Genomic DNA, 27694 nt, shown 5'->3' on the forward strand with positions numbered 1-27694 from the left:
GAACTCCACCAAACTATTAACATAAATTCATTTAAACCCCATTTCTCATTTTGGCTGAGAAACACAGAGGCCTGAGCCTTTGCCCTTGAATCTACCAGGGTCACACATCTAGATTATGAGTTTCCCATGGTATAAATGGCCATCTTGAAATGTAAAGACGATTTCCCTGAGGTCTCTGCATTTTATCCTTTCCTGTTTAACCAAAAAGCAAGCTCACTCCCTGTTTTTGTTCAACATTCATTTGTCTGATTTGTTGAATTTTTGCAAAGTTTTCTAACGTGGAGGAAACAAGAAACTCTGTGGTGTTAGTTTACTATTTTTTTTAGCATTGTTGTTATTCTGTATTTCCCGAGCAGCCAGAAACTAATTTCCTTTTTCAAACGTGAGATATGGTATAATGAAGGAGTTAAAAATTACCCAGGTAGCTGTTTTAAACCTGAGGGGAAAATTGTCCTCCATCATCATATTTCAAGTCAGGTCATAATGACTTGAGTGTGTCCCCAAAAGCTAGCAATTGCCTGTCCATGTCCATGGAGGATAGTTGATTCAGCCCTCGCCTTCTGCGAAGGCCCATAATTCACCTCCCGACACCACCTGTCAGCAGCTAGTTAATATGTGCGGCCTGGCTGGTGCAAGAGCTTGGAGAAGAGCCGGCAAGAAGTAAAGCCTCCCTGGAAAAGTCAGAGTTGGATTTGGAAATGTGGAGCACGGGCACAGGCACCCTGGCCCGCAGGAATCCCGGGTTGCATCCATCATCGAGTCTGCCCAGCGCCCCAGGGAGTGCTGCTGAAGCAGGATATATCATTCGTCTCAGCCCCTCAATAAGGAGAGCAACCTGTCATCACGCAGTTTCCTCTCCAGGAGGCTCAGGATGGATGACAACAGGGTTCCTCGGTGAAGTGAGAAGAGGGGTGGAAAAGTGACTTCATTTATTTTATGGTGGCTCGGGTGGAAGAGACGCTCCGTGTCTGCCCCCTTCGCTGGACGGTGCGCACTGAGACCAGCAGGACCCGTGAGCTTCAAGTCAGTGTGGGGCATTCCCCCCTCTCTATCCAAACATGACTGCTTGGTTTCTAGAGAGAAAAGGCAAGGGAGATGCCCTGCAGTGCAAGTGAGCCTGTGCTCCGAGCCGGAGGCTCAAGAGATTGCGCAGGAGATGTGGTGCCTCAAGAGCCAGCATCACAAGCTGAGCCCATCTGACTGTTGTGACCGTATCTCTGGCTTTTATCCCCTAGGATATTTTCAACGCTGTCATCAAACAAAACCCCTTCCTCGTGTATCAGCTCCCCTGCTTCTGGAACGTGCAACTGTCAGACCACACCCGCTCTGAGCAGTGCTACAGAGACGTGTCTGATCTAAAGGTAGGGTAAGGAAGGCCCTGGTGGGCGGTGGCAGAGGGAAGCTGGATGGGGCAGCGCCGTTCAGGGGAATGATTGGCTCGGAGCTTTGTGTGCAGTGTGGTGAGAGAGAGAGAAGGGTGCAGAAGAGCAGAAAGAATGGGCTTTTATGCTTTGTTTTGTTCCCCCCCACCCCGCCCTGTTTTGGCTTTCTGGAAAGCATCAGGCCTCCCAGCACAAGAACCAGCGTGTGTGGTTACTCTTCCTGCTACCTGCTGCTGGCTGTTTTGGTTCATGTTGGCTCATTTAATTCAAATGAAAACATTTATTGAGGGCCTCCTTTGTGCCAGGTGCTGTAGATATGGATATGAATAACTTCTTTTCTACTTTCAAATCATTCTTGGCAGAGAGGAGCAGAGAAACATGTAAGGAAATAAATGTAAAAAAAGATGACAGATGCTATGATAGTTGTGGATGAGGTGAGATGCCAGCAGGGAGAAAGGTCAGTGACAGAAAAGCCTTTATCATTGGTCTCTAAGTACCAAACACAGTGGTAAGGCCTGACAGGAGATAGACAAAGAAGAAGGGGTGTGTGTATCAATTACCTACTGCCACAGATAATGTTGCGTAACAAACTATTCTAATAGGGGCTTAAATCATCAACCATGTATTTAGTTGATGAGTCCACAGGTTGACTGGATGGTTGTCTGATAGTCACTGGCTTAGCCAAATGTCTGTGGTCAGCTTCAGATGGGGTGGCTGTGGCTAGGGCAACTTGGTTCTCCTCCAGTGTCTCCTGTGTCCTGTCAGCAGGCCAGTCTAGCTCGTTCTCATGGCAAAGCAGAGGTGGAAAAGGAAGCCCTAGGGCACACAAGGAAACCCGAGTCCTTTTTGCTGACATCCTATGTGCCAAAGTAACCGTGTGGCTGAGCCCAGAGTTAAGGGGTGTGTCAGAATTCCCTGCCTGTAGTCGTGAAGGGTTGAAAGAATGAAAAACTGATCTCAGCTATTAAATGACAGATTAATGATTTGAACCCAGGTCTGTCTGACACCAAGTGTGTTTGCCCTCTGGCTGTAAGAGAAGAACTAGATACATGCATCCATAGAGAGTTTGTTTCATTTAAAATTTATACCCATTGCCCAGGTGACGATGTGGTAACAATAATTGCAAGTTATAAAAAGGAAAAAGGGACCCAAACCTTGCTTTTCTAACAAGTCAGGCTTCTCTTATTGGTTTCTGGTCCATATCCGCATTATGTACCTATTATGTCTTATTTGTAGTCACAATTTACATGGAATTTTGTATTCTTCCATTGCTTAGCCATTCTGGTTACCTTAGTTGTTTTCAAACTTTCACAAATATAAATATTGAACAGCTCAAAGTTCACACCTTCTCAGGAGTGAAATCACAGAGTCAAAAATAAAGAACTGTTTTTTAAAGCACTTGAAGTTCATTGCAAAATATTTAAAACAGAAGTACCTGCATTATTCATTCTTTAAATCGGCATTTATGAAATTCCTTCAATATGTCATGTATTTGTTAGACATAAGGAAAACAGATGAAATGCACAGGAATATTTCCAAGAATATCATAAACTAGAAGTTCAAAGGGGAGGAAAATAAAACCAACCCTATAAAGAACACCTAAAAATGCTGCATAAAATTTTTTTTAATGTTTTGAAAGCATAGCTGATCAGTTCATAAATTAAATGAAGTAATAAACAGAGGCCAAAAAACAGTAATAAAGTGTGACTCCAGGATGATAAGCAAAAAGCAGCTGCATCTGACATTTGCTGGATATTTGCTTATCCTTGGCGTCTGGGAGCCTTGTATAAATGTAGATAGCTGTATAATTATTGTGCAAACAAGGGAATGCTACCGTGGGTTGCACTGGGATAATAGGCCTAAATCAAAATCAGGCAACCCATACGTATAGCCATTCTGTTGAAATGCTATGTGTGGGAACTTGGGCCCCAACACGAAAAAACACAATTAGAAGACCCTGGCATAAAGTCAGGATCCATGAAGAGTGATATCCTCGGTAGATAAACAGTTTAAAAACCCATAGTATAGGAGGAAACAACAGAGCTTGTTGCCTGTTTCATTCTTTGCTTTTGGTGGAATAAGGGAGAAATGTTTCCCCTGAGAACTCCTGATTTCAAGCCTGTGCTCATATTATTTGGGGAGCTAAAATGATATGTGTAGGGCAGAAATACAAAGAAAAAAATGAAAAATTTCCAGATCCCTGGGAGAAACAAACAGAAATCTGATCTTGAAGAATACTCTCAAAAACAAGACTTCAGAATCCTTTAGGTGGAGTTTCTAGAAAACTGAGTTCTCAGTCAGTTATCACTGAACACACAAGGAAGTAAGCTACCATGAGAGAGGGCAGAAACTGACCATAGAATTAAACTTCAAAGACTACAAGTATTAGACTCATCAGGCATGAAACATAATATAAGCATTTGTATTGTATAAAAAATAAAAAAAGAATATTGAAAGTAGGTTAGAGGAACAAGAGATTCTCAAAGATGAATAGGCCTATTTAGATCAACTAGGACTTGTAGAAGTGAAAAATATAATTATTGAAATTATAAATTAAATAAATGTGTTAAGCAGTAGATTAGACCCAGCTGAAGAGAGACTTAGTGAACAGGAAGAAATATCTAAGGAAATTACCCAAAACACGCACACTGAAAAAAAAGAGGTAGAAAAATAAAGGGAAGTTAAGGTATTGGGATATGTCTGATTAGATTATCAGAAGGAGATAAAGAGAAAATTGGAAGTGAGGCATCATTGGATGGGGGTGGTGAATGGGAATTTTTCAGAACTGTTAAAAGGTATCCATAGATACAAGAAGGATGGTGTTTACCAAGCAGTGTAAAGAGAAAGCCATATTTAGACTTACAGTAGTGAAATTGCATCACCCTAAAGAAAGCTGATTTTAAAAATAGCCAAAGAGAAAAGACAGATTCTCTACAAAGAAATTCCACATGTGTGATGAGAGTTCCAATGGCAGAAGCCAGAAAAGAGTAGAAAGAATATCTTCAATGTTCTGAGAGACAATAACAACACACTGTGTACCTAGCAAAACAATCTTTCAAACATGAGAGAGGAATATCGAGATGAGTAAAAACAAAGAGAAGTTACCACCAAAATACTTATGCAAAGAAACGTCCAAAGGAAAATGTACTTTGGAATCCTTTGGAAAATGATTTCAGATTCAAAAAGGAATGTTGAACAAACAAATAAGAAATGTATTGAAACTCTGAACAGTTTCTACATGATAGCAGTAGTAGTAATAATAATGTAATTTCTTTGTTTAAAAACATTATACCTAAATTATCAGGCAGTGACATCATGTAAGTCAGGAGGGAAGTGATGAGAATTAAAGTACTCCTTGAGGTCATTGCTTTGTTGAGGAGGGGGATGAGATATTAAATTTAGCTGCTAAGCTAGGTATGCACGCTAACATTTCAAGGTTAAGCTCTAAAAGAACTGGAAAAAATGGGTGAGATGGAATGGAATAAGAAAAACCAAGATAACCAACCAAAATACCTCAATCGTTTAAAAGAAGAATTAGATGCAAGAAAAGAAAAATAAATAAGAGCATAGAAAAAGTAGGGGGAAATAGAGAACAAGAAATCAAAATGATATAAATAAGTCCAGCTATATCAATAATCAAATAAACTAATTTTGCCAGTGAGACGATAGGTTGTCAGATTGACTAGGAAGCAATATTCAACATATGCTATTGATAAGAGACATGCCTGATACAAAACTACCCAGAAAGGTTGACAGTAAAATTATGGGAAAAGAATATCAGGCAGATATCATCCCAGATAAAACTGGGTGACTATCTTGATATCAGACAAAGCATTGGTAGGTACAGAGATGGTCACAACTTAAAAACAAAAAGTTCGCCAAGAAGATATAAATGCAGATTCATTTACTCAATCTCTTAATGTTTTTGAGCCCAGTGATTCTTCCGAATTCTAGGAATACAACAAAGATTAAAGCAAACAAAAGCCTCTCACATGTGGAACTTTCTCTCTAGGAGATAAAGCAGAGTTATAGGAGATAATAAGAGAATACTGTGAACAATATTATGTCAATAAATTTGAAAACTGTGAAAGGAACATATTCCTATAAATGTATAATTTATCAAAACTGACTTAAAAAAATATAAAGTCTGGATTATTTTCTAGTCATTAAACTTTCTTACAAAGAAAATAGTACCCCTAGATAGATAGTGAGAAGAAGATGTTCTACCAATTTTTTTTTTAATCAAAAGGTATTTCCAGTTTTTAGTCAACTTTTCCAAGGAATAGGAAAAGAGGAACACTTTTCAACTCATTCAGTGAGGCCAGGATATCCTTGATACCAAAACCAGACAAGGAGATTACAAGAAAGGAAAATTACAGGCCTATCTCATTCAGGAATACTGATGTAAAAATCTTAAGCAAAATATTAGCAGACTGAATCCAGCCATGTATAAAATAGATCATACATCATGGCCAAGTTGGTTTATTCCAGGAAATACAAGAGTGATCTAACATTGAAAAAAATCCACAAGTGTCATTTAGCACGTTAATAGATTAAAGGAGAAATACCATCTGATTATCTAAATAGATGCAGGAAAATTATTTGATAAAATTAAATATTCATTTGTGACAAAACCTCTTATGAACAGAATCTACTGAAAACCTACAGCAAACTTTTGCTGAGCATTTGCTTAGGGTTCTGCTAAATAATTAAAAGAAAACAGTAGGGTGCCCACGAACACCCACACACTTATGGAAATTTGATACACGACAAGGTGGCATTGCTGGCCATTGGAGAAAGGATGTAATTTTCTGTAAATGGTGTTGAGACAGCTGATTATGTATGATAATCAGGAAAAACTGAAAATGGGTCCCTGTCTCACACCATATACAAAACTTACTCCGATGGATTAGAGACTTCAAAGTGAAAGGCCAAATTAAATGTTGATTTTTTAAAAATTAGGAAATTAGCCTATGACCTTAGAATAAGGAAAACACCAAAAGCATATATCATAAATGAAAGGGTCAGTGAATTCAACCACGTTGAAATTAATAACTCCATCAAAGTGGCATCAAAAAGAGAAAAGAAAAAAAAGTTTCAACATATACAACTAAGGACTAGTAAACAAAGTATACAAAAAATTTGAAGAGAAATGTGTAAAATATGAATTCATTTCACAGAATTGCAAAGATAATGGCCAATAAACACTTGAAAAGATGTACAACCTCTTTGTTAATCAGGGAAGTGAAAATTAAGACCACAAATAATTGAAAAAGTGGTACTAATGAAGTCTCATTTAACAGTAGGAACTCTCCTGTACTGTTGATGGGAGTGTAAACGTATACAAACAAATTGGGAAAACACTTTGGCACAATATTGTAAACTTGAAGTAACACCTATTTTACAATCTAGGGCTTGGATGTAATTGGTCAAAAATTGAGACGTGGATGACTTCCTGCAGAAAGCACTCCACCAGCTACCAGTGGGCAAATGGTGACAGATTGACGTCAGGCCATGTGTCCTCATAACAAATGGCATTGTTTGACTAGGCAGTGGCACAGTAGACTTAAAAGCTCAAGTCTTTTTTTTTTTTCTTTTTTTTTTCTTTTTTTTTTTTTGCAGTACGCGGGCCTCTCACTGTTGTGGCCTCTCCCGTTGCGGAGCACAGGCTCCAGACGCACAGGCTCAGCAGCCATGGCTTACGGGCCCAGCCGCTCCGCGACATGTGGGATCTTCCTGGACCAGGGCACGAACCCGTGTCCCCTGCATCGGCAGGCGGACTCTCAACCACTGCGCTACCAGGGAAGCCCTCAAGTCTTATTTTCATATCAAAAAGAAAAACAATAAACTTCCACAAAAATCAGTGCAACTAAAAACCTTGGCAGGCCTTATTGAAAAAGGAAGGAAATTCTGACAGCTTACAACGTGGATGACCTTTGAAGACATGCTAAGTGAAATACTCCAAACACAAAAGGACAAATATTGTATGAGTCCACTTATATGAGATAACTAAAATACTCAAATTCATAGACACAGGAAGTAGAATAAAGGTTACTAGGAGCTGGGGTGAGGGGAGAATATGGAGTTAATGGGTACAGGGTTTGAGTAAGGGATGATGAAAAAGTTCTGGAGATGGATAGCAGTGATGGTTGTACAACAATGTGAATGTACTTAAGGGCGCTGAACTATACACTTAAAAATGGTTGAAATGGTAAACTGTATGTATATTTTACCACAATAAAAAAAAATCTGGGGCTTCCCTGGTGGCGCAGTGGTTGAGAATCCGCCTGTCAGTACAGGGGACACGCGTTTGAACCCTGGTCCAGGTAGATCCCACATGCCACGGAGCAGCTAAGGCTGTGCGCCACAACTACTGAGCTTGCGCTCTAGAGCCCGTGAGCCACAACTACTGAAGCCCGCGCGCCTAGAGCCTATACTTCTCAACAAGAGAAGCCACCACCATGAAAAGCCTGCACACTGCAACAAAGAGTAGCCCCCGCTCTCCACAACCAGAGAAAGCCCGCACACAGCAACGAAGACCCAACACAGCCAAAATTAAATACAAATAAATTAAATTAAAAAGAAAAATCTGGGGGTGGAGGGACCGGCGAGTGTCCTATGAAGTTGATTGTTTTTAGGAGGATTAGTATGAGTTTCATTAAAGAAACCAGTCATAAGCCAGTATATTTGGCATGATTTCTGAGCACCTCTAAATTGGCAGCCACAAAAAGGAAAAGGAAAAGCTTCATAAATTAGAGGAGACTCTTCATTTGCAAACTTTCAACTTCTATGTTTTGTAGATGCCAACAAAGCTTGGTCTCCAAGTGTATGTCCCATCTGCCCACCACGTACATACCAATGTGTTCATGCTGCCGTATTTATTGAGTGATTACTAGATGCCAGGTACTGTTACAGGTCCTAGTGATGCCGCAGGAAACTAAACAGACAAAGCCATTGGTCACGTAGAGTTTAGGTGCTGGTGTAGCAGATGGCTGTGCCTCTTGGGCATTGCTTAGTGTTGCTTAATTATTGTCACTTTGAACCTATCAAACGAAATAATTTGTGAACCCCCTTTGGCAGCCTCTTCTATATGTGAATAGAGGAGTTTCCATCAAATGACAAAACGATGAAGATAGATTTAAACCAAATTTAATCCATATCTTCTTAGATAAACCTAAAAAAGAAGTCATTTTATCACTGATAGCTTATCTAACAAAATCTGACACAGAACCCTAAAATACAGGCAGTATATGAAAGGGGAGCTGCCCTGGAGGTGGGGAGAGGCTTAGGGGATGAGGGAGAGAGACTGGAAGGCCTGAGCACCACCCTCTGGGTCATATCAGGGTCTGGACATTGATGAAGAGCTGGTCCAAGCTCTTCTGTAGGTCCCTCCAGGCCAACCTGGGCCTCAGATTCCAGGGAAAGGTGTATCTTTGTTGTTTTCTTTCCTCTTAATTTTCTTTCTTCTCTTCCTCCCCCACTTTTTTTCATTGTGTTCAACATCTATGAAGGAACCTCCTGTTTGCTAGTTATTATGTCCCTCCCTGGGGAGTATCCAGGGTACCCTGAGCTCTGCTCTCCATCAACTCACACTCTGTTGCCCCAAAGGGTAGCCAATCTAAGAAGCTCACCTGTGGGATCCACAGGGACCTGTGCTGGGTCAGCTGATAGAAAACGTCAATTTAATCAAGTCTTACAAAACTCTATTAACCTTGACTGTCCTTTGGGGCAAATCCAGGGCCAGGTCTTTTTGTGGCTGATTGTGCTGTAAGGTCACTTAAGTGACCCTCCATCTGTGTCCTCTATGGTTCTCGGGGTCCTTTCAAGTTGAGCAGGAACTTAAGGACTGCTATAAGGCAAGTGAAGGGCAGTCCTGGACTTTTGCATTTCCCTCACTCTTATAGAGTCATCTCACCCATGCCCAGTCTGACAGCCAATTTTTTTTTTTTTTTTTTTTAGGAACTTCTTTTTATCGAGTTGTTCCAGAACGTTTATCTTGCCTTTCGTGGAAATAGCAACTCTCACCTAATTCAAAGAATGTTTAATTTCCTTTCCAATTACATTTGAAGTGGCATAAAAACACATCTGGTAACAAACACAGCTCCCTCCTGATAACATAGGGCTCAGGTGTAGCTGCACACAGGCTCCCACTTCGTGCCAGAGAGGAGTTTACCAGCCTTGGCATCTAGCCTGCCCGGGGTGTCAGCTGACAACTTTGTGCTGAGTATAGGTTAAGAGACCATCTAAGGGGAGGAGTGGTTTCACTGAGGAGGCAGAAGAAGTATCTAGGCTTTTGGAGCCAAGCAATCCTGTAAATTCTGACAGTTCTACCTCTTACCAGCTGAAGGACTTGACTAACTCACTTAACCTCTCAGGCTCAGTTACAAAATCCTTGATAAAATGGAGGCCATTATTCTTGGCCCGGTTCTCAGCCAGGCCCCTTGAGTGCTCCATAGAAATGCACTTGACCTTACCTCAGTCTTTTATGTTTCAAAGACCTCCATTTTTTTCTCTTCAGTCCTAAACCTTGATGACTCAGGCTTCCCTGGCTGAGTCTTAAATTAAAAGAGAAGGACCCAAAGGAGCGGCTTTTTATTCCTTCACCAGGAGCGCACACTCAAGAGACCAGCAAAGAAGCTGTGTGCTGGCTTAGAGCCGGGAGATTGCGCGAGATTCCAGGAAATCGTGTCTAGCCCTTGAGTCTGTAGTAGACTGTCTGTTAGAGAAGGAAGCCCTGGTCAGAAACAGTGGGTGATGGCCAGGAAGTGGCAAGCAGTGGGTCCAGTCCTCAGGTCTGTGAGAGTTACTGGAGCCCAGGGCTGAGTAAGCCCATGGTTCCTGCCCTTGGGAAGGTTACAGACTATTTAGAATTAAGCAGTAAGGAAACAGAAAATCCCAGTGCAGCCTGCTAAGTGCTGTGAAGCAGGGAAGTAAAGGGGGCTGAGGGCGGCTGCAGGAGCCCTGTCTAGTTGGGAGCGTGACGCAGCCTGTATCTCGGAGGGATCTCTATAGGAGGTCTGAGCTGAATCTTGATATCCAGATTCTGCTGCTTCCTCATCTTCTGCCCTCACATCCACCCAGGCTGGCCCTCTCCACAGTCCTCCCTCCGTCCCTCCCCTACTTAGAGCCCTGGAGAATGAGGAGTGGAAACTCACATGCAAGTTAGAAAGAGTAAACCGGATGCTGGGTAGGCAAGCAACAGGGACCACGCCATTGCTAGAGAAACAGCTGCCCAGAATGTACTGATCCCTTTCTGGGATTGACAGGAAACACATCTCATCCTTTGGGGTCCTGGTCCTGTGACCAGGACCCCAAAGGATGAAATGGCATATTCCAGATCAGTTGGGTGGGAATGGTGTTCCAAGTATGGTGTCACTTAATCTTGACAAAAGTCTCACAGGGTGAATATTGTTCAGTCTGTTTTATAAATCAGAAAATTAAGAATCGTACAGATTAGTCACTTACTTGCCCCAAATCCCACAGCTCAATACGACAGAGCTGAGATTCAAACTCGTGTCTGTCTTACTCTCAGTCCAAGGTTCTTTCTTCTGACTTGGGGCTGAGTTCCCACCTGAATGTATTTTCCCAGGGAAGTATTTTACATGAGATAATGATTCTATAGGATTAATCTGTGTGAGCCCTCTTTCAATTAAGTGCGTTTTTGAGGGCTAACTCCAGAACAGAGACCCCGAATATAACGTTCTCTCCTTGAAAGAACATGTGAATTTGAAGCAGCAGGCGCAGAGCCTGAATTTTTGAATTGGGAGCTGCGTGCACTTAAAAGAAGAACCCTAAAGGAGAGGAGGAAAACCAAGAGAAAACCTGCCATCCATATGGGGAAATGATGTGTGTTCCAGAGGCAGTCTGTAGCATTTGCATAAAAGGAGTAGCACATAACTCAAGTTTTAAAACATTTTATAATACTTAGAGAGGTGTCAGATTTCACATCTTTTGAGGAAGACGGGGTGGGGGGGCCACCGTGTATTAGCGTATTGAGCTTGCCATAGCTAAGCTGGCTGCAGTGAAAAATGAGGCAGGGGAAGGCAGAGAGAGGGTACTAAGAATGATGAACGGTAAGGTTGATTTTGGAGGATTAGGATGGATTGAGGAAGGAAAAACAGTTGCTCTGGGGAAGAAGATCTAAAGTTTAGAATTACCGCCTTCCAGCCAGACCTCTCTTAACTTCAGGCCAGTGGCTGTTCGATTTCCTTGCATGACCCAAGTCCGAGGACTGGAAGTGTTTTCTTGTCTCTGTGCACTGCTGCGGCTGGTAAACCCGAGGAGTTCTGGGATTAAATTTGAGGCAGCTGGCCCCTGTCCAAGTAGTCTGTCTTTTGGCACCATCGCTCTAGGGCTCGTACCTGGGAATCGCCCATTCACCCAGCAAACTGCAGAGTACCCACTGTGGGCTAGGCTGCAGGACTGTCGCTGGGCTACTTACCCTTTCTTCACCTTGTCGTCATCTGAGAAAGTGGGGCAGTAATCACTCTATAGAGGAGATGTAAAGATGAAAAGGGGTGATATATTAGTACGGGGTTATGAGACATGTAGTAAGCCTAGTATTTTTTGTTTGTGTGTTTTTTTTTAATTGAAGTATAGTTGATTTACAGTTTTGTGTTAGTTTCAGGTATACAGCAAAACTGAATATATATATATATATTCTTTTTCAGATTCTTTTCCATTATAGGTTATTACAAGATACTGAGTATAAATAGTTCCCTGTGCTGTACAGTAGGTCCTTGTTGTTTATCTGTTTTATATACAGTAGTATGTATCTGTTATGCCTAGTATTCTTACTATTTTTTTATATCTTTATTGGAGTATAATTGCTTTACAATGGTGTGTTAGTTTCTGCTTTATAACGAAGTGAATCAGCTGTAGGTATACATATATCCCCATATCCCCTTCCTCTTGCATCTCCCTCCCTCCCTATCCCACCCCTCTAGGTGGTCACAAAGCACCGAGCTGATCTCCCTGTGCTATGCAGCTGCTTCCCACTAGCTGTCTATTTTACATTTGGTAGTGTATATATGTCCATGCCACTCTCTCACTTCGTCCCAGCTTCCCCTTCCCCCTCCCTGTGTCCTTAAGTCCATTCTCTACGTCTGCATCTTTACTCCTGCCCTGCCACGAGGTTCATCAGTACCGTTTCTTTAGATTCCATATATGTGTGTTAGCACGTGGTATTTGTTTTTCTCTTTCTGACTTACTTCATTCTGTATAATGGACTCTGGACCCATCCACCTCATTACAAATAACTCAATTTCATTCCTTTTCGTGGCTGAGTAATATTCCATTGTATATATGTGCCACATCTTCTTTATCCATTCATCTGTCAGTGGGCATTTAGGTTGCTTCCATATCCTGGCTATTGTAAATAGTGCTGCAGTGAACGTTGGGGTACATGACTCTTTTTGAATTCTTATTATTAATAATCTGTCAGTATTGTTCCCACTCTCTTGGGGTAATTTTCACTCAGCTAGTTTACAGGCAAAACCTGTAAACAAGGGATCTTCTTGCTCATCCATTCCAGTGCTCACATTCCACAGACCGGAAACAGGAACCCACAGAGGGGAAACGGCTTGCCCAGGGTTAAGCACTGGTGTGTGTCTCATCATCTTGTGCCCTGATACTGTGCTGGAGAACGACCCACTCAGTGGAGGGGACTTTGGGTGCTTTAAGCTTTAGTCTTTTGTCTTTGCCTCAACACTCACCCATTCTTGGCTTATGTGGTAGTTTTTAGAACTGAACTCCTTTGGTGGTTATTGATTTAAGTTTTCCGTCACTGGCTTGGTTACGCATAGCTGATGAAGTTCAGATGCATTTATTCCTGGAAACATCAACAGGATCCCTAGAAGCAAGGCCATGGCTCTGGAGAATTCGCCCTTCGATAATAGCACTTGGTGGGGTATATATCTAAACAGTTCTAAGAACTGTTAGTGAGATTTCTTTAAAACAGAGGAGAGCTGGGGAGGGGTGGGGAGAGAGGAGTTCCGTGTACCATATACTGTACCAGATACCCTATTATGCTATCCTGCAGCAAGGAAATCTGATCGATTTTATTGATTCCCCAGCATTTCCCCCACGTATTCTATGTCAACACCCAGCACCATGACCATGGAATGCCCTGTGGAACAGGTTCTTTAGAAGCGCACTCTAAGAAACATTTCCCTGGATAATCTGGGCTCTATTAAGAAGGAAAAGGATTCTGAGAGAGGGGACCATCAACTAAGCAGTATTTGGTAATTATGGACATCAAACCACTGAAGTTTCTAGGAATGTGGAAATGAGGGATTTGATACGGAACATTTTTGCCTAAAAATCCCTATAATGAGGAAAACAATTTCAAATATTTATTTCTAAAAGTTCCATCTATATTACAGGTTCTTTGTAAAAGCAGTTACTTTTCCATTCATCACGTTTACATTGAAGGGTCAGATTCAGGTGTGTGTGTTTTTTCCCAAAAGCATGAGATAGCATACCACCGACAACCATTTTTTCATAAAAACAGAAATGCATAAATCGTCTTTACGTATGCCATTTATTATAAGTCCTTTGCCATGAGTTAACCAGCTAAGCTCTATGTTGGACAGAAGATTTTCATTGTCATTCCTCATGTCTTTAGAAAGTATTGTAAAAATTCTATATTTTCAGTCTTGTCTTTATAAAGTTAACCAAATCAACGACATCTAATAGTACTAATGCACACTGGCTTCCAGTGTTTTGTTGCAAACTTGACCATCAGTGATACAGTAAAGGAATTCAGTGTGGGGCACTCCCTCTGTAACTTTTCTTGGTATCCTTTCGTTATTCCAGCTAAAGCAGCTGTACCTTCAGTCATTCCACATATGCACGCTCCATAAAGCATTACCATCGTTAAAGTAGGAATTCACTGCTCAGAATATCACTTCCCCAGGACATCTTTCCTTTACTGCTCACTGAAAAGTCGTTCTTTGTGTATTTCATTTTCTAAACAGAGTCTTGCAAATAGCATAAGATGACGCGTGTCAGAATCCTCTGTACTTGGATTTAACTCTATAGCAAATCACCCATGTAATTTGGTTTAATCCTAGTTTCTCCAGGCTTTCATCATTTGTTTTCTAGGACTCTTCCTATGATATTTGCTGACCCAGGAATTTACTTCATTTGTTACCAGATTGTCTTCTGTGTGTTTTTCCAGCCATTTTTGCCAAGGCAGGAAACACAAGTGTTTTCCTTATTGGATTTTATTAGCTTTCATTTTGATGTATGAAATCTCCAAAGAGACTGCAGAACTCTTTTCATGGGGTTTAGTGAAACATTGTAAATTCCAAGACTGACTCTCACAAGACTTTAAACGTCATCCAAAATTCATGGAGGCTCGTCTTTATATCCTGGATGCTTTGTTTTTAAATGTCTTGCTCATCACGCATGTCTGTACTCACATTAAGTAATATCTCGAGGCATAATACACACTTGGGGTGAAGTTCTTCCGTAACGATCATGGTTATAAATGGTTTTTGAAATGGTCTTGAGGATTTAATTTTTTTTCAGCCAACTTCTTGTCAGATCTAATTAGATGGGCATTTCTCTACTTGGAGATGTAGCTAAGGAAGAGCTTATATTGGGAGCAGAAGTGTCAGCTCAGCTGTTTTCTTGCTGGTCCCAAAAGCTTGTGTTACTAGTATTCTCAACCTCTCGTTCCTTTGTAGAACTGGTTTGTGTTTTTAATATACACTTTTATTTGGAAGAATTTTAGACGTGCAGGAAAATTGTAAACATAGTACGTAGAGTCCCATGTGCCCCATCCAGCTTCCCCTGATGTTAACGTCTTATGTAACAATGGTGAACTTGTCAAAACTGACACACCAACATTGCTGTATTGCTATTACTAAACGTCAGGCTTTAGCTGCATTTCACCAGTTTTTCCATTCACTTCCTGCTTCCTGAGTCTCCTTTGGTCTCTGACAGTGTCTCAGTCTGTCTTTGTTTTTTCATGACTGACCTTGATACTTCCAAGGCATGTACTGTGCCACCCATGTTACTACTAAGGCTGCTAACCACCTTTCTTTCGCTAAGGTGGTCTTTTCAGGCTTCTCCACTGTAAAGTTACTGTGGTTCCCTTTCCTTCTTCTTTTTTTGGAAGTGAGTCACTTATCTACCCCACACTGGAAGTGAGGAGATGAAGTTTCACTTCCCGGGAAGGGGGTAGAATCCACGTACATCACTGGGGTTCTTCTCTAGGGAGATTTGTCTCTTTCCCCCAATTATATTTATTTCTTAAATCATGTATTCATAACCCCAGGGACTCACATGTATTTATTTTGTACTTTGGGTTAATAATAATAATAATGCAGGGCTCTTTTTAAATCCTTTGTTCATTTTATGAGTTATTTGAGTTAAAATTATTGTTATCATTAAATAATGTTAACAAATGCACTAAAATAGATGTAGTCTGATTGGTAGAACACTTAGCCGGGTTTATTCCTCAGTGCGTTTCAGTATGCGAGGGCTCAGTATCCTGCGCTCTGCACTGACACAGTTAGATATGGGAGCTCAAATGACGTAAGACCTCACTCCCTCTCCTTCTCTCTCTGCCCCTCTGTCTTGCTTTCTTTCTGCCTCTGCTTTCTCTGTCATGGCAGAGTGACTTCTGGCAGCCTCCCCAGCCAGTATGTAGAGCTTCGTCGTTCAACAAATACATGTTGCTCGCTTGCTGTGGACCAGGCACTGTTCCAAGCACGGGTTATACGTGGAAAACCAGACAATGCAGGCCCTGCTCTCCCCAGCTTACATTCTAGTGTAATACAGATATCAAACAAGACAACAAATGATCAAACTGGTCATTTCAGGCAGGAAAACATGCTATGAAGAAATCAAAGCAAGGGAACATAAGAGTGACTAGCACACATGATCCCATACTGAAAAGAGAGACCCTCTTTCCTTCCATGACTCTGCAGAGCAACTCTGTTGACCCTTCACGGGACTCATGCCCACGAACGGTCTGAAATGTCTCATTGGTCATCCTGAGTCACACGCCCTTGCTGTAGCAGGTCAGGCCTGACCGGTAGCCCTGTTAGAATCATCGGAAGAAGGCAGGGTCTTGATCTGTGAAGGAAGGGTGCAGAGCACACGGAAAAGCAACAGCGGGCCACTACAGAAGATGCCTGCTGGGATCCTGGAAGCCAGTTTGCCTTCTTGGAGTTTCCAAGCAGTGAATCACGGGGTGCCCACCCCCAGGGGCATTACTGACATTCCACCAAATTGGCTTCTCAACCAACCTTGGTAGAATCGTTCAGCTGAAGGGTCCCTGCCTGTCTCTAGAGGTGAAACCCACTTCCCTCTGTCCTCCTTGCCCTCAAATCAACAGAGACACTCCCTGGAGGACCCTGTGGGGACTCTGTGAAAGTGAATAGAGTCTTAGTAATTAATGCCTTAGAGAGGGAGCGCACTGGGCTGGTTACCATCCGCAGGTCACGTGACTGCAGAGAAGCCGCATTAGGCAACGCCATGGAGGATGCTTGTACTGAATGCATCGCTTTCTCACTTCCTTGCTCTCAGCGGTCCCTCGGAATTCTTCAGACAGGCCAGAATCCAGTTCAAATTGATTGCTACCCCCATTATATAGCAAAAGAACCAGAAACATTAAACGTGACGAACGTGAGAGAACAGAGCAGGATCTTCTCGGATTCATGACCCTTCTAGCCTTGAGTATTATCAAAGATATCTATTTTTATGTTCTCATTTTTTCACCTCTTTACAACGTCCAGCACCTCAGGCAGGGAAAAATAAGAAATGTTACGGGTGACAGAACAAGAAACGACAGGCTATAGGACAGGGCCTCGGATGCATGCACTGGCCTAAGTGTCTACGTTTTCCAGATGAGGGCACTAAATAATCACTGAGTTTCATCTGTTTTCTTCCCCTTTCCTGGGTAATGTTTTTGTCTGGGAAGATTTTTTTTTTTTTTTTCCGGGACTTGTAAAAAATCAAGGAACCACAGGAACCTTTGTAAAAGGAGGCAAAGAGTCACAGAACATCTGTGGCCTGAAGTCTTGAGTACCAAGGACACTGTTTTTATTTAATAGCCACTACCTGGTAATTGTCAGGAATGGGAAAGGAGAAGGGAGAGAGGTGGAATAGAGTCTTTAGCAGTTGGTGGAGGGAAGAAAAGAACTGGAGTGGATTCCGTGGCAGTCTGCAAACGTTGACCGGACCTGCCACTGTGCATGCAGAGTTGGACAAACACAAGTCTTGCATTCAAGGAACCTACAGTCTAGGTTTAAATACAGACTGAGGGACAGCATCACTTTAGAGAAGATCCCATGGGAACGGAGCACGTATGTTCCCAAGACACGCACGTGCTGAGCACCAGTCTGTTCTGGGCTCCATGGTGGATGCCTTTACATCTCTTGTCTCATTGATCCTCTGAAACAGGTATTATTATTGTTTCCTTTGAACAGATTGGAAAATAGAGGTTCAGATACATTAAGCTGTTTGGGTGACAGAGTTGGGAAGAAGCAAGGGTGACATCTGCCTCGCTCCCCTGCCTGTTAACACTCTCCAATCTCTGCCCAGTGTGTTAAACCCACCTTAGTGCTTTCCCTTCTGAACAGCCCCCTCTTCGGGCCTCTCCTTGAGGTCCAGCCAGGAGGAGCCTGGCCCCTGGCGTGGCGTCTCCTCTGGGCTGTGTTGTCTGTGCCCATCCTGCCCTTCTGCCCCAGGCTGCCTCCACCTGCAATTCCTCCTTTAAGTCTTGTGTCTTATTCCTCTTTCCTTTCCTGTCTTCATCTAGCCTTCCTCATTGGTAAGGTGGATGACTCATGAAGTCTAAAACCAGATTTATTTTGTAATTTAATGAGCACGTGTGAAATGCCTTCATGCCCATCAACCCATCAGTCCTGGGCTTGACCACAGACTGCAAGGCGGTTGCTGTTATGTCCCTTTTATAGGTGAGGGACTGTCTCCACGATACTAGGTAACTATGTGCAGGCCACCTAGCGGATAAGAGCTGGAGCTGGGGCTGGGATCAGGTGCGTGTGCTTATCCTTTTGTAGCATATATCATAATCCTGAAGAGGACAAGGAAAGGAACTTCTGAGACCATTGTCCTTCTCCCTGAAATACCAGACAAGGGAAGAACAGAGGGAGCTTAAATTCCTTCAAAAGAAAATGACAAGCTGTTTGGCCCTTAGATGAAGAAAAGAGGAATATGTTTCTCTCTCTGAAAGCCCACATGAATAGGGCTTTTATAACTGATTTGCTATAGACAGACAGAATGTGAGGATTATTGAGAATGTCATCATCATGATTTCCATTCTTGAACCAAAGGGCAGCTATTGAATACTAACTACCTGCCAGGCAGTATAGCACTCAGGAAGAATAATAAGTCACGGTCCCTGCTGGCCCGGAAATTCATATTCCAGTGCTGCCAGGTGCAGGAATGTAAATAAATAATTACCAGAGCATGCGATGAGTTCTCTAATAGAGTTCAGTACGAGAGCCTGTGGCGTACTGAGGAAGGGCCCAGCAACCGCCTTAGGTGTTATATGAGGAATGCTTACAGTGAGAATCAGAAAACCCAATTTGTAGTGGCTTAAAATAAAATAGGGGGTTTGAATTTCTTTCCTAAGAGCCCTGGAGTAAGCAGCTGTAGAATTGGTTTGTAGATCAGCAGTGTGTTGACTTCACAGTCACAGGATGGCTGTCAGAGTGCCAGTCATCACATCTCTGTTCACAACAGGAAGGTGAGTGGGGTGGGAGGAAGACAGCACCTTATCTGAACCTTGTGATTAAGAAATCAAATATATGCTTTGCCGTGTGTCTTTTTGAGCAATCCTGTGTCACATGGCCACCCCTAGCTGCAAGGGAGTCTGGGAAATCAGAGAGAAGAATCATCACGAGTGCTTGGATCTGAAATGGATCATGAGCCGCTCAAAGGGGCTAGGGACATTGCAGCTACAAACAAAATGAATGTTCTTTTAGGAATGAAGAATAGAGTGGAGAGAAAGACTACTAGGAGGCAACCTTCTGGCATGAGTGGTCAGGGAAAGAGTTACAGAAGAGGTGCATTTGAGCTCAGCTGTGAAGGACAAGCAGGCATGAATATGGTAGAGAAGAAATAAAGATATTCTAAGGAGGGGGAAAAGGCATATGCAAAAGCACTGAGTCATGGAAGACAGGTTCAAGAAATACCAGGAAGTTCTTTTAGCCTGGAGTTAGAGTTGGAATTGGAAGTGGGAACCAGTTTGCAACAGGCTTCACTGCCAGTCTGAAGAGGACAGTTGTTATTCTATGAGCCAAGAAAGTCAGTGGAGGTCTCGAGACAGAGCCCCATTTTCCAAATACCCCTTATCTCAGTAACTGGGAACACATAAGCCCCGTGTTCTTATTCACGTGGCATTTGCACACAGGTTCTGATATCTTGGCACTTTGGCCAAGAAATCAGAATTATTTTTAGGAGCCCTGTGGGTTCCGAGTACTTGAGAAGCCGGCGTATGGGCTAAACTCCTTCCACAGCCTTGTCCTTGTACTGAGTCTTGTTTCTGTCTTTGAAATGCTTTTTCCTGCGCCCTTGATAGGTGATAGTCTCTCGTTTCTCCTTTAATCACGTTGACTTTTGCTGTCTTCCCGGATGATGTTTAAGCTTCCTGGACAGTAATCAATTTTCATCCATTTCTCAGGCTCATTGCAGGCTGACTGCAAGTCTGTACACATACTCAGCCTTTACAGACATTTCAGATCCAATCAGATCACACTCCTGGGACCCCTGATGCCTGGTAGCTTCTGCAGCCCACCTGCCATGCAAGCTGGATGCCTCCTTCTCTACTTCCTCCCAAGCTGGAGGTTCAGCCCATGTATATGAGAAGTCCTAAATCACCCCAGCAGCCTTCGTATCCCCGGGATGGTGCCGTGCCTATGTTTGGGAGGGAAGAGTAGGTTTCACTTCTGATCCTGTAATCTTCTGAGAATCTCATGTTCATTGCTGTAAACAGTCAGTTGATGATTACAGACATGGGAGAAATAAGAGAGAGAGAGATTCCTCATGTCTCTACCTCTTTGGGTTTGAATCCTGACTCTCCCACTTTCTAGCTGTGTAACCTGGGGCAATTGGCTGAACTTTCCTTACCTGTAAGATGGGATAATGAGAATATACCTGTAGTATTAAGTAAAGTACAAATGAGCCATGACGAATGAACTGTCTAGAGCAGCGCTTGGCACATAGCAGACATCCAATATATGTTAGCTGCTAATATTAACAATAATAACGATTACTGTGCTGATGTGTCCCAGCAAGTGGAAAAAGTTATGATCGGTTTTCACAAGCGTCATAGACTCACATGTACTTACCAGCTTCTTGCAAAAACGTATTTTGGGCCCATTCCCAGTGTCACTTTGTCTCGTGTGTGTAAGCTTGTCAATGTATGTCATCTACACCACCAGCTTGCTGGCCCTGAGCCAGCGATGATGGGCGATTCTGTCCCTCAAGGGACCAGGAAATGACATTTCTCAGTAGTCAGACATGAGCTGATGAGAATTATCAGCAATACTCATCCTGAGTTGGAGTTTCAGAGGCAGGTGCGTTGTTTAGTGGGAGGAGTGGTGGCCTGGGAGACAGAGCTGGGCACCACTTCTCCCTCTGCTGTGAGTCTGGGCAAGTGACTTTCTCCCTCTGGACCTTGGTTTCTCTATACTTGAAGTAGCCCAGCCCAGAAACGATCACCAACAACTTCTCTTTACCATCTCTTTAAAAGCACGAGTCATACTTTTAATTGAAAATGGACAGTTACGTAACGTCTGCCTCTTCCCCTCAGTTGTAGGTTCCAGAAAGAGAATCTTGATCTTTTGTGTCCATCTCTGCGATCACAGCCCCTATCAGTGCCTGGCACAGAGTCGGTGCTCATTCTAGTATTGAATGAATGAATGATGTGGCAGAAAGAAAAAGATTTGGGAGTAAGACAGGCCTGGTTTTGTATTAGGATTGGCTACTTACTAGCTGAGAGACGCTCAGGATTATTGTCTATAAAATAGAGATGATAATAGAAACAACGTTAGCAGGTTGTTTTGAGGATGGAATGTGAAACCACACATACACATACACACACACAACAACAGTAACAGCCCTGGCCTATGTCTAGCATATAATGGGTATTAGGTAAACAATAGATATTACTTACTTCTCTGGAGCCTAGCACAGGGGAATGGAGTATTCTCTGTTGTGATGATTAAAAACCTAGGTGGAAAGGTAAGTCTGAATATACATTAATAGACTTTGAGTGGGCTTACCTATTACAGGGCAGCTTGGTTCACAGAGTTTTTTAAAACCCCCTTGGCCTACCAGTGACCCACCATCTTCTCCCCCACCTTCCTTTAACCTTTGCCGCTTGTTATATAACCTCAGTATTTACCTTTAGATGATACACAAACCCAGATCCCTGGGCAGACACAGAACAGGATGAGACACGATGGGATAAGAGGTGACCTGGAGTGGGAGGGCGGGGAGTACCTGGAGACATGCATCCTCGTCCCAGCCCGGACCTGGTCCAAACTCACCACGTGATCTTGGGCAAGCCACCTCTCCTCTGCAGGCCTCCCTCTCCGCACCTGTAAAGTGCTCAACCATTGACATGGAACACGATAGCAGTCAGGAACCTGGGGGTTTAGGTTCAGAGCTGGGTTCGTGTCTCAGCTCTGCAGCTTACCAGCTGTGCAATACGGGCAGGTCAAGTACCATCTTTGTGAAATGTACAGTGGGATTCAGATGGGCTCGTTTGGAGCATTTAATGACACAGTGCCTCCAAAGTGCCTGGTAGAGTCGTGAATGATAAGTGACAATTTGTTTGTCTGGGGACTCATAGGCCAGCCCTGATTTCCCCTTAGTTACAGTTGTTCCCTGTTGAAGAAGCCCAGGTTTCCTGAGTCAGACGCACATCCGTCAGCCTTCCTGCTGGCTTCAGCACTTGGCAAGGACCAGAATCTTTCACAGCAAAGACGTGATCCCCACTGGGTATGAGTGTCACTAGCTCACATGCAATTATTTTAATGCCTGGCCCGGGACCTTCTCCTGCCCGGGTTGGGTGTATTCTCAAGGGAGTCTTCCCTCTCCTTCCCTCTCACACCCTTCAGAGTGCACTGGAGGAGAATCGCACATTGTATACTCATCCTTCCCTGAAATGCAAACACGGCCAAGTGGCCTCGTTCCCAGGAGGGTCTGCTGTCCTTTCTGCCCTCTCCTGAGTGCGAGATGCCTGCTTCCCTCCTCACGGCTGCCGTGGACCTCCTGCTGGCGGGAGGGAAAGGAGGGCAGAGCACTCGTGGTGCAGATTGGTCCCATCTTTGAGGGGGAAGGGAACCCACATATATGGAGCCACTGTGACATGCAGGCACTGTGCCAGGCATTTGTGTAACCCTCTTATAACCACTTTGTGAAGTTGGGGTTACTGATCCCCTCCTTGCACGTGAGGAAATTGGGGCCCCAGGAAATGCAACAAGATGCCCAAGGACACGCACAGCTAGTGAAGAGGATGGCTGGGATTCAGACCTAGGCTGCTTTGACAGCCCCGGTTCTTGCTCTCTTGTTACACCTTTGCTGATTAGGGGAGAGCCGTGATGTGGTTTGGACCAAATAGGTTTCCTGTTATTCGCTGTACCTTGAGAGAGGGGCTTGGTCTTACAAAGCAGTGTTTCCCCAGCTCAGATGGTCAGATAGGCTGTCCGTCCCGCCATGCGAGGAGAGGGTGAGGGCCGTGGGGGGCCAGTGGGGGAAGAGGAGAGCTCTGTTGTCTCTTCTGTAATGTGATGCAGCGTGAAAAAAGCAGTCTTTAGAACGTGGCTTCTCCCGTTCTCCACAGAGTAAAGAACTTTGGAATCAGATTTCTTCAGATTTATGTTTGAATCCCAGCTCCAACATTTACCAGCTTTGTGGCCCTGAGCAAGATACATCTCCATGGTTTCTTCATCTTTTTTATTTTAATTTTTTGATTTTTTTAAATTTATGTGTGTACGTATTTATTTATTTATTTTTGGCCACGCCCTGTGGCATGTGGGATCTTTGTTCCCTGACCGGGGATCGAACCCGCACCTCCTGCATTGGAAGCACATAGTCTTAACCACTGGACCGCCAGGGAGAGTCCTCAGTTTCTTCATCTTTAAATTTGCATTCCTTGTTAGGGTCATTGTGAGGATTAAAGGAAGACAGTGGATGTGAAACACTGTGGAGCAACATAGGGACATAGGGTTCCCCTCAGAAATGACTCCCCAGCCCCGGGGGTGAGCCATGCCCCCAGGCTTCACAGCTGACTCGTAACTAGTGTCCCCGGTCCCGCTTTGGGCCCTCTCACCCTGCCACTCGCATCTTCTCCATTACAATCAGAGTAATCTTCCCAAAACCCAGAGTTAGTCATTCCCTGCCCCCCTTAAAAATCTCCAGTGATGCAGTCTGAGTTCAGAACATGGTCCCACAGGGCCAGGATCTCCCCTGTCACCTCTGCAGCCACATCTGCCCCCCTCCCCCCCACCCAGGCCCTGTCTCCCCTGGAAACTCCTGCTGGGCCTTCGAGCCCCAGCACAGGTACCTCCTTCTGAGAGATGCTTCTCGGAGCATTCTGGAGCTGCCACGTCTTCTTGATCCTCCCTCCACGATTGCCGCCTGTTACCCGTTTGGGGACATGGCTCCCCAGCAGACTGTGAGCTAGCCAGGGGCAGGCACTGCCCGCAGGGGCCTCTGACCGTCTCCCAACTCCATATACAGTAGGCACTTTATAGTTGGAGCCAGCACGTACTGAGCGCATGTCCTTACCACTTACGTGCTTTACTTGTATTACCGAGTTGCTTTTTCACGGCAGCTCTGGGAGACAGGGCATCCATCAGTCCTGGCTGGAGGCAAAAACCATACCAATTATTTGAACAGAGAATTTAATCTTTAAAAATGATAACTAGATGTAAAGTGTTCACTTGGTAACTGTAAAAGCGAAAATAGAAAATTGCAGGAAACAGTTCCCACCCCTGGAGCTGAAGGAACAGAGGGAAAAGGTAGGAGTTATTACAGCTCCAGGCCAGAAGCCACACTCTGGGGTCAGCAGGTAGCTCCAGAGGGCACAGTACCAGACGGGGACAAAGGACCATGACGCTGCATCGGAGCTTTGAAAAACACTGCAAAGTGTGCTTAGCTGCTGCTGAAGGAGAGAAGCGCCGCCACTGGCATGGAGAAAGGGGCAGGGACAGGAACACAGGAAGGGGCAAGTTCCTTCTTCCCCTCCAGACCTTGTCTCCCTCTCACTGCCCCCGTTGGCGGTGCTGAACAGGCAGACACAGCAGAAGCAGGGCTGGCAGAGTCCTGGCTTCAGCATCACAAAGCCAGGAGATGGAGCCACGAGATGAAAGCTCAGAGACTGGCCTTGGCAGGAGCTGTTACTATTCCATTTCACAGATGAGGAGACTGAGGCACAGAGAGATTAAGTAATCTGCCTCAGATTAAATCACTACCTAGAGCAGAACCAGGATTTGACCCCAGGCAGTCTGGCCTCAGCACCCTAGCTCTTAACCCCTGGACCGCAAATGTTGAATGAATGAATGCATTTGAATGAATGAATGAATGAATGGGCAGGCCCCCAGGTAGTACTCAGACCAGTGACCAGCCATGCCTCCCACAAGCACAGGTCGTCCCGGCCTGACTGCCTCCTTGTCACCTGCCAGGTCATTCACTGGAACTCCCCCAAGAAGCTGCGGGTGAAGAACAAGCACGTGGAGTTTTTCCGCAACCTCTACCTGACCTTCCTGGAGTACGACGGGAATCTCCTGCGACGGGAGCTGTTCGGCTGCCCCAGCGAGGCTGACGTCAACAGTGAAAACGTGAGTGGTCCCAGGGCTCGGCCGCGCAGGCAGCAGTGGCCTCTCTGCAGGTCTGCCAAGGGCCTCCGGCGCCAGCCCCCATGCCAGGCTCGCGGCAGGCCCAGGAGGAGCCAGGCACCATCCCCACCTCGGGGCCGTGGCCAGGGGGACAGGCACATCAGCAGATCACTTCTGTGCTCGTCCCTGTGGATGCAGAAGGGGGTACGCTCGCCCAGACTAGGTGAAGTCAGAAGGGAACTGCCAAGCAGAGGAATCAGAGTGAGCAAAAACACCAGTGAAACAACAGACAAAGGGTCTCTCCACAGCCGGAAACTCTGAGGTCTTTGTGGACGTGACACCCACCTGGGAGACCCAGGAATCAGGGTCAGTGACTGGGGTGGCACAAAAGATTTCCACAAATGGTCACAGGCATAGCTGACATCTACTATATTGTCCAGTTTCTTCACTGTTTATAATTTTTTTCGTACGTTGTATCTCATTTGATGCTCATAGAAACCCTCTTTTTTTCCCCAGTTAGAGTTGAAGACATTTAGGCACAGAGAGGTTAAGCAGGTTGCTCGTGGTCACACAGCATGTAGGAACAAAACTGAGACTGATTTGAAGTTCTGAGGAGCAGGATGTGGGGCAGCAGCTCACTGTAGTGGAAAAGGTAGGGCATGTGGGGTCAGGCTGACCTGGGTTTGGCTTCAGTCCCTTCCGATTTCCACCTGTGTGACCTCAGGCAAGTTACTCAACCTCTCTGTGCTTCAGTTTCCTCAGCTGTCAAATAGAGGTAAGAAAAAACGGTTATAGGGCCGTTCTGAGACTAAGTGAGAAACTGCATGTAACGCACCTAGCTCAGCATCTGCCATGTTAGTTGCTTGATAAATATTTGCTCCCTGCCCTTTCCTTGACCCTTAGTATTAGACACAGAAGTAATTGGTCCATTCAGTCAGCAAACATTTACTGAAGGCCTTCTTATTCTGAGCACTGAGGATTCATAGGTAAATAAGGGCAGTGGTCCCTGCTCTCATGGTATGGACGCTCTAGTGGGGGAGACACAATTAATACCTAGACGAACTATCAGGAAAAATTACCAGCCAGTGGCAGGTGCTACATAGTGACATATGAAGTCAGGGAGGACTTCTTTGAGGAGGTGACATTTCATCTGAGACCCAAATTCAAGAAAGAGACAGCCTTGGAAGAGCAAGGGATCAGGGAAATACAAATCAAAGCCACAATGAGATATCTTCCTATGCTTGTTAGGGTGACTCCTATCAAAAAAAAGCTAATAAGAGTTGGCAAGGATGTGGAGAAATTGGAACCTTGTACGCTGTTGGTGGAATGTAAAATGGTACCGCTGCTATGGAAAACAGTATGGAGGGGCCTCAAAAAATTAACAGTAGAACTGTCGTGTGATCCAGTGATTCCACTTCTGGGTATTCTGGGTCCTAAAGAATTGAAATCAGGATCACAAAGCAATATCTGCGTTTCCATGCTCACTGCAGCAGTATTCTTAATAGCCAAGCTATGGAAACAGCCTAAGTGTCCATCGACAGGTGAATGGGTATAGATAATGTAGTAAATATATATATATATATGTAGTAAATATACATAGTAAATATATATGTGTGTGTGTGTGTGTGTATGAATATTATTCCACCTTAAAAAAGAAGGAAATCGTACCATTTGTGACAAGATTGATGGACCTGGAAGACATTGTACTACGTGAAATAAGTCAGTCACAGAAGGACAAATACAGGCATGAGTCCAAATATACGAGGCATCGAAAATAGTCCCACGTATAGATGCTGACAACAGAATGGTGGCTACCAGGGGATGGAGAGAGGGCATTACGGGAAGCTGTGTTCAGTGGTTATAAAGGTACAGTTATGAGTAAGTTCCAGAGATCCACCCTACAGCCTAGTGCCTATAGTTCACGGGGTATTGTGCACTTAAAATTTATTTAAGAGTGTAGATCTCATGTTAAGTGTTCTTACCACACACACACAAAGAAAAAAACCAAGACACTTTTGGAGGCAATGGTTATGTTTATTACCTTGAATGTGGTGATAGTAACCTGAGTATATACATATATCCAAACTCATGTTTTCATTATGTGTCATTTTTTGTGTGCCAACTGTACCGGGTGGAGGAAGTTGCTGGTGCAAAGGTCCTGAGGTAGGGCAGGTTTGATGTGAGGAACTGAAGGATGGCCTGTGTGCCCGGGACTGCTGGGGAAGGAGGAGAACATGAGATGCAGAGCAGCAGGTAGCCAGGAGGCAGGCTGGAAGGAGGCTGGAAGTGGGTTAAAGAGTCAGAATTTTGTTTTGTTACTATTCTTTTTTGTATTCTTATCTTGGATGTCAGGAGAATTCCTTTAGGCTCCGATGGCAGGGGAGGGCGCGTGTGGAAGCTCTTGCGGGCTTACACTCACCTGGCCCTGTATCAGGATGACTGGTCACACGGCCACCCCTGCTCTCTGTCACTTGGCCCCCAGGTCAC

The 27694-nt window shown here is 44.2% G+C and overlaps 1 protein-coding gene across 1 annotated transcript in view; it reads left to right on the plus strand.

The window, feature by feature from the left end:
* LARGE1 (LARGE xylosyl- and glucuronyltransferase 1) overlaps positions 1–27694 on the plus strand; it is a 587346-nt gene that overhangs the window by 498904 nt on the left and 60748 nt on the right. The window contains 2 exon segments of the mRNA XM_060305895.1: positions 1236–1361; positions 25055–25210. Of these exon segments, the coding sequence (XP_060161878.1) occupies positions 1236–1361; positions 25055–25210 (282 nt within the window).

This window comes from Globicephala melas, chromosome 10 (genome assembly GCF_963455315.2).
Source record: "Globicephala melas chromosome 10, mGloMel1.2, whole genome shotgun sequence".
NCBI lineage: Eukaryota > Metazoa > Chordata > Mammalia > Artiodactyla > Delphinidae > Globicephala > Globicephala melas.